The 10,265-nt window shown below is 47.2% G+C and overlaps 1 protein-coding gene across 3 annotated transcripts in view; it reads left to right on the forward strand.

The window, feature by feature from the left end:
- Positions 1-8,882, forward strand: part of UBE2G2 (ubiquitin conjugating enzyme E2 G2) — a 40,285-nt gene extending 31,403 nt beyond the window's left edge. For all 3 annotated transcript variants that reach the window (XM_003927551.3, XM_010338212.3, XM_074389472.1), the window contains 3 exons: positions 949-1,067; positions 4,965-5,105; positions 7,044-8,882. In XM_003927551.3, coding sequence (XP_003927600.1) covers positions 949-1,067; positions 4,965-5,105; positions 7,044-7,156 — 373 coding nt within the window. In that variant the 3' untranslated portion in view covers positions 7,157-8,882. The remainder of the gene's footprint in view (positions 1-948; positions 1,068-4,964; positions 5,106-7,043) is intronic.
- Positions 8,883-10,265: the final 1,383 nt, after the last annotated feature.

Below are 10,265 nucleotides of genomic sequence, written 5' to 3' on the forward strand. Positions count from 1 at the left end.
CAATGTTGCATCAGTGGGATGAGGCGTGACACAGGGCCTGCAGGTGTAGCCTGGGGTAGTGGTGCCTGCGGGCCTGGCCTTTCACCAGGCGTGCAGCAGTGATCACATGTATGCTTTTCAACTGCTTCTTGAAGTTACAAAGATCCCTTCTTAAACACATTGAAAAATTAACAATCACCTTTGAAGTATAACTCTTAGCCCCTCATCTGTTGAAATACAGTGGAATCTTGCTCTCCCCTGTGCCATAGTTCACACCCTTACCCTAAAATGTGATTGTACCACACCTACAGAAAAAATTCCCAGATCCTAGAGCAGCGGTATTCGTTCTTTTCTCTGATCACCTTATTATCAAGAGGTTCTGCTGCTTGACTCAACCTTTATCAGTGTAAAAACTGCCTGTAATTCAGTCTTTGTGCTTGTACCTAAGATTTAGACCAGATTGAAACAGGAGAATGGGACAGTGCTATCCATTGAGAAAAAAAAAGTACCAATTCATTGTTATTTAGATAATCTTTTCATATGCATTTTTATTATTTTTTATTTATATTTACATTTATTTTTTTGCGACATAGTCTCACTTTGTTACCCAGGCTGGAGTACAGTGGCGAGACTTGGCTCACTGCAACCTCTATCTCCTGGACTCAGACGATTCTCCTGCCTCAGCCTCCCAAGTAGCTGGGATTACAGGCATGCGCCACCACACCCAGCTAATTTTTGTATTTTTAGTAGAGATGGGGTTTCACCATGTTGGCCAGGCTGGTCTCAAACTCCTGACCTCAGGCAATCTGCCTGCCTCGGCCTCCCAGAGTGCTGGGATTACAGGTGTGAGCCACTGTGCCCGGCATCATGCATTTTTAATGTGGCAAAAATGTTCTTAACCCATTTCTCAGTTGTGGTAGACATTGAAAAATGTACTTTGAAGTTCAGTCTATATTTTGTATCTTCTAGGGGCCCAGAAGACACCTGCTTTGAGTTTGGTGTTTTTCCTGCCATCCTGAGTTTCCCACTTGATTACCCGTTAAGTCCCCCAAAGATGAGATTTACCTGTGAGATGTTTCATCCCAACAGTAAGTGCTTTTGGAAGTAGTTTTTGTGGTATCAGGATAGGTACGGAGATTATATAACCACCTGAAATGTGGTATATTCTATATATCTATGATGTAGATCTTTAGAAAACAGTTCTTAATATTTTCAAATTTCAACCAGGTAAGCATGGTGGTGTTAAACACATGATTTCAATTTTGAAGGTCAGTTTAATGTAGATACAAGAAAACAGGCACCTAAAACTGGATGCCATTTGACCCAGCCATCCTGCTTCACAGGGGAGGAAGTTTTATGCATGGGTGTGTGCTCAGAAGAGGTTACAATAACCCGAATCTTTGTCATAGTGTTATTTTTAATGGTGAAAATTTTGATTTAATCTGGGTTTTTAACACGAGCATCAGTTAAGTTACATATTGTATTAGTCTTTTCTCACACTGCTAATAAAGATGTATCTGAGACTGGGTAATGTCTAAAGGAAAGAGATTTAATGGACTCAGTTCCACATGGCTGGAGAGGCCTCACAATTGTGGCAGAAGGCAAAGGAGAAGCAGGGGCACATCTTACATGGTAGCAGGCAAGAGAGTGTGTGCAGGGGAACTGCCATTTATAAAACCATCAGATCTTGTGAGACTTACACACTGTCATGAGAATAGCATGGGAAAGATGTGTCCCATGATTCAGGACCTCCCACTGGGTCTCTCTCACTGCATGTGGGAATTATGGGAACTACAGTTCAAGAGGAGATTTGGGTGGGGACACAGCCAAACCGTATCATATATGTTAGAATGTGATGTAGATTTTTAAAATAATCTAAGAATCATTGATACAAAACAATAATTGTGTTATATTGTCTGGGAAAAGCAATAGGACTGTTATAATTTTCTCTTTTGAAAAATTCACATGTAAATGTATATATAACTGGAAAACTAAGCACAAAAGTGTTAAAAGTGATTCTTTTTTCAGATTGGAATTATTTTTTCCTTTTTATAAATTTTTTTTTGCCCTAAAATTAGTATATATTTTTAAAAGAGGAAAAAACAAGGTCATTTAAGTGAATTGTACTGTAGCCTATTTGAAAATGTGTCCAGTAGTAGGAATTGGAATTCCTAAACAGCTGTAGTTTTTAAGTCTTCCTTTTACACTTGAGGATTATACATAAGAGAGTTAATAAGGAAATATGTTATATTTTCAATGATTGTCTTTAGAATAATATTTCTTACAAATGATTATTATTGCCACTGATAATCGTGATCTTAATAGCTATAGAGGAGAAAAGGAAATAAAGTATCCTATTTTGTAAAAATGAAATGTTTATTTGAAACCAGTTTCTTACTATATACATATCAAATAGCATGAGGGAATTTTCTGAGCCTCTGACTTCTCTCTGGGGTTAAAACAGAGTCCGTTTGGTACACTTCCCCCTTGTCTACACCTGTGTAGGCAGAGCCCCAGTTGAACTCCTCCTAGCCATAGGGGTTTTCAGGACTGCCTCCCCCTCCCCGCTTCCCTGGTGGAAATGCTCTCTGCTATTGGACTTGCTGTCCTAACCCTCGCTGAGGACTCCTCATTTACTGCAGGTATTGGTACACGTAGGTAGTGGGCGGCCCCTTGAGAGAAGACTCTGCACTTCTCTGATCTCAGCTCTAATTCAGTCTTGTGGCACAGGAGGCTCAGAGGCATGCCTTCTTTCAAGGAGACTGGCCATGAGCCTGAGTTAGATAACAGAGAGGCTCATCACACACTGTCTACTGGAGTGTGGGATTCTCCATAATAAAAAGTTAGAACATATAATTGGTAGGTAAGAATAATTGAAGTGGTCAGTTTCAGGTTGGTTAGATGTAAAATACAACCACGAAGAGGATTGTAGGTAATTAAATAAAATACTAAGATAGTATTGAGGATAAATATATTATTACGAACAATACCTGTGATGTGGCATTAGAGACAAATATGGCCGTAGACTGATTACACATGATGTGACTGTGCTGTAGGTGGTCTGATTTTTTTTTTTTAATGTTCTGGTAATTATTTTTAATGCTCAGATAATATAATTGTAAATTTTTACCTTACTGTAATTGGATTATTTTGATTTTGTAAAAGTTATCTTTGAGAACTATAGGTCTACCAATATCGTAAAAATTAGACAGTCAATAAATACTTAGAAAAATATCAACACATATACTGAAAGTTGCTGGGATACGGTGTTGAGCAAATAATAACCGACCTTCAGGAGCTTACAGTCTAAGGACAGGGATGGACATTGATGGAAGAATCATACAGATAAATGCAGAGTCACATCAGGAAGGTCCAGGAAGCAGCCTGCAGACGTGGCGGTTGGACGGACCATCTGTAGGGAGGGAAGCGGGAGTTACCGAAGTGATTCGGGGAGGAGGGGCCTTGAATGCGCAGGCCCTGTGCAGAAAGTAAGGGGTGAGGAAGGCCTCGGGTCTTCTGGTGAATCCCAAAGGTTTTGATGTTTTCTCCTGGGAGCAGTGGAACTCCATTGCCAGTCCCCAAGGGAGTAGCATGACCAGAGTGATCTCTGAAGGCTCCCTCTGCATATAGGGCAAAGGGTAGATGGGAGGAAGCCAGGCAGGCCTTTGGGCAGAGTGGTCAAGGATAGAGACACTGGCAGCTTGGGAACCGAATGTTGTGGGCATGAAAAGATGAAGAGGTATGGGGGGATCCGTGAGAGGTTTAGGACGTGGCGCTGCTGAGACTTGGTGAAGGAGGGGCTGTGGCAGGGACACAGGTGGTTTGGGTGCTTCTGTGGATGCACAGTGTCACCCTGTGGGACCACTACCTGGAGAAGGCAGCACAGAAGTGGGAACCTGGCAGATTTCGTGGATGTCGTTCTTAGGCGGACAGCCTGATGTCCAGGACAAGTACGCATTTAGTTTCTTCAGCTCTCCTTGAGTGAGAAGTTGTGGTTCAGTTCCTGGATAGCTAGAGAGCATTCACCACTGAAACAGTGGATGAGTGGAAAAACACAGGACCAGGTACGGAAGACAAGCCTGTTTGAAGGTCAGTGATCACTATTAACATTTGGAAATTTTCATGAAATTCAGAACTCATGAATTAAGGTGAGTTAAATAAGTGTATTTTAAAATTGCTGTTTCTATTATAACTTTAACGGCTTTGTACTTTTACAGTTGAGTCTATCCAGATGGATTACTGAGTATATATATATGGAGCCACCTGAGAATTTCTCCTAGTTACATGTAAAAGAAAAATAGCATGCTTTAAAATGTATTGACAGGACTGATTACATGCTGTGAATTGAAAATTTATTTCTCTTTATCAGACCTCATGTGTCTTTTTAATGATAATGTTTGGTGGAGAGGGATTTGATGTAGACATATTGGCCTCCATTCCAGGTAGTACTGATAATTTACTTACTGTTAAGAGTAAGCTGCCAGAAGTAGTCCTGGTGCCCTTCTTTTCCTAAGGATTTAAATAATTTCGGTTACCTTTATGATAGCCATGTGAACCTATATTTTACACAGACCAGTTCAGGAACTTAATGGTAGAATTAGAAATATCTATGAAACTAGCTCTGAAAAGTATGGTAAATAATCCTAATCATATTAGATATTTTGATAAAATATTTGCCAGATAACCTTTCATTTGCTCTTTCTGATATAATGCTTCAAAAAAATTTATATGAAAGTAGAACTGTACTACAGCTGATTAGAACTGGCTGGGTCAGCCTGGAGCCCGTCAGTGAGTGAGCAGGCCCCACCAGGATTCCTGCAGACTTGAAGCGTGACGCTCAGTGCCCCAGGCTGTGCCCCAGCTGTGCAAACAGCTTGGTTTCTGTGTCTACAAACCTTGTTTTCGTTATCTGTGAAGCCTGCCCAAGTGCAGGGACGCCTGGGGCACCATTCCTGGGCTCACCTGGCTGCCTCTGACCCTTGCAGTCTACCCTGATGGGAGAGTCTGCATTTCCATCCTCCACGCGCCGGGCGACGACCCAATGGGCTACGAGAGCAGTGCGGAGCGGTGGAGTCCCGTGCAGAGCGTGGAGAAGATCCTGCTTTCGGTGGTGAGCATGCTGGCAGGTAAGGCCCAGCCTCCTGGCAGGAGCTGCTGTGGAAGCCCTGGCTGCAGGCGTTCTCCTTCCTCTGGTAATCCTGTCTTTATAATGGACTTCATCTGCATGCACTTTTCCAGTTGTAAGCATGCTTCCTAGCACAGCCTCGTGTTGTGTATTTTATTGTCGACCACAATTACCTGGTCTCTGGTCCTTGAACGTCTTGTTCCCTCAGTAGGTGTTTATTGAGGACCTACTACGTGCCACACACTGAACCGGGGGTGTAAAGCTGTGTGACAAAACCCCAACTCTGTGTTTCTACATTGTAGGGAACTCTCCAAGCCCCCAGCAGTTGGAGGCCAACAGGATGTACCCCGAGATCATACATGCAGACACTCTCAGGCCACTTCCTGGTGGAGCTGTCTGGGGTGTGTTATATGTAGGTGTTAATGAGGTAGGAGGGCGGGCAAGACGTTTGGGGCAAAGGATGCAGCCTGGTCTGAGGCCCAGAGGCAGGAGGTAGCTGACTTGATGGGGCACTGCCAGCTCATTTAGGCCGGAGCCAAGGTCACAGGGAGAGGAGCCCTGGCAGACCCTGGGAATGGGAGTGGCTGTGCCTGAGAAGGACCATCCTGGAGGCGGTTGCTGATAGCACGGTGGGAAGACAGCAAAGACTTTGGTACTGCAGTAGCCTGGGAGAGAAGAGAAGAGCCGAGTGGTCCCAGGGCTGAGAGGAGGGGTGGGTTTGGGAACCTTAAAGGTATGGGCTCTGGGACTCCTGGTTCTTTGTCTGCCACAGGTGCTGCTCTGGGTTCAGGAGGCAGCAGGAGTTGGGGAACAGTTCGGGGTATATGGGACAAAGGGATCAGTCGTGGGAGTGAAGATGGGTCATTTCTGGATGAGCCAGTAGGTGAAGGAGCAGGACAAAGTGTGATGGCGTGGCAGGGAGGAGTCCTCCAGGGCAGGCGGGGGAAGGTGTGGGAAAGGAAGGCGGTGAGGCTGGGAGGAAGGAGCAGACCCAGCTGAGGGCCGGGGATGGACGCCAGAGTGAGGCCGCTCTGCTGTTCTCAGCAGAACCCTTGAGTGCGGTTGAGTGGGCTCTGGAGAAATGTGAGGTCAGGGCTTGTGACATGAGTGTGTATCCTAAGAGAGATGAGGCATAACTCTCTTCATGTGCCGAGTGGAGGAAGCCAGGCCAGGGGATTGGACGTTGGGAGGGAGACAGTGGCTCAGGCTGTCCTCAGATGTCAGCTCTGGGTTTCATTCTCATCCACTCTGCTCTGAACCAGCCCCCACATGCATTCTGAGCAGCGCCGCCACCACACGGCACAGCTGCTGCTTCAGCACATTGTCATCCGGTTGTGGTGGTCTCTGTCCTTTCTGCCCTCCTGGCAGGCCCTGGCTTTTCCTTCCATGCCTCCCGACTACAGTTCTGGAGTGACTGCCAGGGCCGCTGGCTAGCGGGTGGGTAAAGTACCCTGGGGTCAGGCATCTGCCTTAGGCTGCACATTGTGCTTGGGATCGTCCTGGTAGGAGCTGTGAAGGGCAGTTCTGCTGAGAGGTGCTCTGTGAGAGAGAAGTCACATGGCAGAGTGTCTTCGGAAAAGTGAAATAAGCAGCAGGTGGACAACGCGTAGCTTGTCCAGGTGCCGGAAGTGCAGCAGCTCAGGCTGGTGCTGTGGGAGGCCGTGTGGGCCTGTGCTTAGGTGGTTGGTGCATGTTCAGAGCAAGACAGATGACAACTTGTCTTGGCGTCTTCAGACACACAGAACACAGGAGTGGCTCTCTTTGAGCCCTGCGTGGCCAGCACTCTGGAGGTGGGGCCCACCCCATGCACTTCTCGGGTTCTTACTCTGGGATGCAGCTCTTAAAAGCCCCCTCCGTGTTTTAAATAAATGGGAGACCTTGCCAGGCTGCTTACGTGTCGGACTCCCTTTTATATGGAGGGTGTTCCCTTTTCTTTCAGAGCCCAATGATGAAAGCGGAGCTAACGTGGATGCGTCCAAAATGTGGCGCGATGACCGGGAGCAGTTCTATAAGATTGCCAAGCAGATCGTCCAGAAGTCTCTGGGACTCTGAGATCTCCCCACCCACAGGCGCACACACACCGCCAAGCAGCTCGGCTTTCTCCTCTGGAGCACTTAGTGACACTGATACTCTGTGCTGGTACCAAACAAGGCAGACTTGCAAGAACCACAGCATCTTTTTTTTTTTTAAAACCTTTCCCACCCCAAACAGGCTTCTCTTCTGAGATGACTTACGTCAACCATTGACAGCTTACCGCAGTTTTACAGTATTCCTCACAAAGGGCTTCAGGTAGTTATCAGAGCTGTCAGCACTACCTCTCCCCGCTGAAACCAGCACTTCATGGCTCCCTGTGGATTCCCTCCCTTCCTGGAGTGTTGAGGTGGTTGCACCTGCCAGACCTCCAAGGGATGATGGAATACCCAGGACACTCCTTCTGAAGAGATGGGGCCCTGTGGCTGCAGCACAGGGGAAGGTGCAGCACCCCTGCGGGGTCTCTCCTGGCTCCCTGTGGCCCATGAGGAGTCTGCTCTTCCTTTCTTCCTTCATTTTTTAGAGGCAGATGCTTTTGTTATAATCTAGTTACACCGTTTTCATTTGTTGTGTATTACAAACCATCACACTTAGAAACACTTCCAGGAAATGTTTTTTTTTTTTTAAGTGCGAATTAATAAGAAATAGGGTACATAGAAACATTTATTGCTGATAACAAGGATGGATAGTTTTTTCCTGACCGTACTCGACAAAGATTTACGTTTGTCTATTAGTAACTAGTGCATTACTAGAGCAGGTGCAGGTGAGGTCTTAAAGTTTCAGTGAGGGTTTCTTCTAGATCTACAGGAGTTTTTCTTTTCCAGCCTAAAAACTGGAAGCTCGTTTTTCTTTTCCAGCCTAAAAACTGGAAGCTCGAGAGTTTTGTACATTTTGGGTGCACTAGGAATTTATTAGCACAAAATCATTCTTTGCAACTCAAAAGTCAGAAGGGACTCTACCATATCTTAGCCCAGAGCACAGAGGAGTGCCTTATCCCCACATTTGACTGGGCTGTGGAGGTGGGTATGTGGGCCCATGGGCCCTGGTTGGGGACAAAGCCCATGTTTTGTGACTTAGGATTTTGATGTGGCTTCCATGTTCTCTAACAGGGCCAGCTGAGCAGCACAGGCCAGGAGGCCACAGTGTAAGCAATAACAGAACTGCCACATGCAGAAGCAAATATCAGGCCTGTCGCACACAGGTGACATTTAAATAGGAATTTCTATTTTTGAATAAGGGATGGTCTACGAGGCACACAGTAGACTTGATATGATCCTTCTCTCCCTCCCGTCCATAATGGATCGTGGTCTGTGTGACTGAACCCACACAGAGCGTCATGGTTTACTGTTCCTGGTTGAAGGAGCTCCACATTGGGTTTCTGTGGACACCAGATTCTTTTCTTCTCACAAGGGACTTATTTAAAATTTGGAATGCAGGGCAAGAACTCGAATTTGGAAGGAGGTGGGGAAAGGAGTGGTATTGTACCTAAGTAGTATTTGCAGGCAAATGAGATGGAGCACTCTCTGTACAGAAGAGTCGTTGTACAAGTAGAATGGGGGCTGCTGGTGTGGTCCCCACAGGGCGTACGATTGCCTGCGGCTTCTGAGATGAGGAGGGGGAGGGGAGGCAGTCTCTTGACACAATAAAATATTTTTATTCATTTGTATTTATTAAATGAAAAATCCCATGGTGTCCCTGTTGTGTGAAATAAATCACTCTGTTGAAATAAAGTTCTGTGTTTTCCCTGCCCTGCAGTGCGTGTCTGTCTGTTTTATTGTCACCTGACCACAGACAGCCTGTGGCCACTGCCCCAGGGAGCACACCAGATCATCCCAGTTGTCACCCCGCCCTGGGATTCCTCACGGCAGGGCTTCTCTGCAGGCGTGGGTTAGCTCTGGCACATTTTCTTCTGTTTCTCATCTCCCGTCATTCCCTCTGGTCTTTCTCTGGAGTTCTCAGGTTACTTAGTTGGGGTCTGTGAGACAGATATGTTCACTAACCTATAAATAACATTTTGCAGCCTTTTCAACAGACGCCATCGTGTGAGTGGTGCATTTGGCTTGTTGCCACTAGAAGCCAGCAGGCTGTTCCGATCGCCCTTCCCTCCTGCAGTTGCGTCCAAGCACAGCTCCCTCTCATCCCTCCTCTGTGGTGCTCTGTGGTCACGACCTGGTCGTGATGAGACCCGCCTCTGTGATCAGACCAGCCTCTGCATCTTGTTACTTAGCATGTCAATAAAGAGGCAGATTCCTGGGTCACTGATTCGCTGTTTCTGTGCCTCGTTCCCTGGACTGGTTCCGAGGCCGCTCCTGGGGGGTGCTCTGGATGAGTGCGTCAGCACAGGCCCCCAGGAGTGTCTCTTGTTTGCCCAGTGTTCTCCGTAACCATACTTTCTAATGACTAAGAACTCTAATGTGATACTGAGTTGGGGTCCCCAAGACCACCCAGGGCGGTAATACTCCAGGAGGCCACAGGCCATGCAGGTCATGGTACTCATGGCTGTGACTTCCCACAGGAGAGGATACCGAGTAAAATCAGCCAAGGGAAAGGTGCCTGGGCCCAAGTCCAGGGACACCAGGCTCAGGCTGTGGAGCCTCTCCTGGGGCAGGGGTCATGCAGGATGCGCCTTACTCCCCCCGGCAAGCAGCTGGGGCGCTGTGTGTGCGATGTTGGGGCCACCCTGCCTGGTGATGTATCTGGGAATGGGTCAGGTGAGCAGTTTCTGCCTGGGCTGCGCCTTAATTCCAGACTCCCAGCGGGGACGCGGGTGTTCTGCCTAAACCATGTGGTACAAACAGCTCAGGTCCAGTGAGTTGGGGCAGGGGGAGCCCCCCAAAATCCTAGTTTCCAGACACCAGCCAAGGGCCACCCCAGCCAGCGGGCCTCAGGACGGCCATCCCCGCCCACTGTGTGGACCCTTTCTGCACAGATAGCCTTGGGGGTTGATAGTGATCTTTACCGTTTCGTTTACTTTGTGTTTCTGGGTTTTGTCTGCTGGCACTGGTAGGCCGCAGTTGTTTGCCTGTCTGGCTGAGTGCCGTCCTTGGTTTTCCCGTGCGTCTGGCTCCTGGGATGGGAAGGGCTGCTGGGGCGGTCAGGGAAGCTCTAGGGTCTCATCTTCTGGGTGATG

Source organism: Saimiri boliviensis, chromosome 18 (assembly GCF_048565385.1).
Source record: "Saimiri boliviensis isolate mSaiBol1 chromosome 18, mSaiBol1.pri, whole genome shotgun sequence".
Taxonomy (NCBI): Eukaryota; Metazoa; Chordata; class Mammalia; order Primates; family Cebidae; genus Saimiri; species Saimiri boliviensis.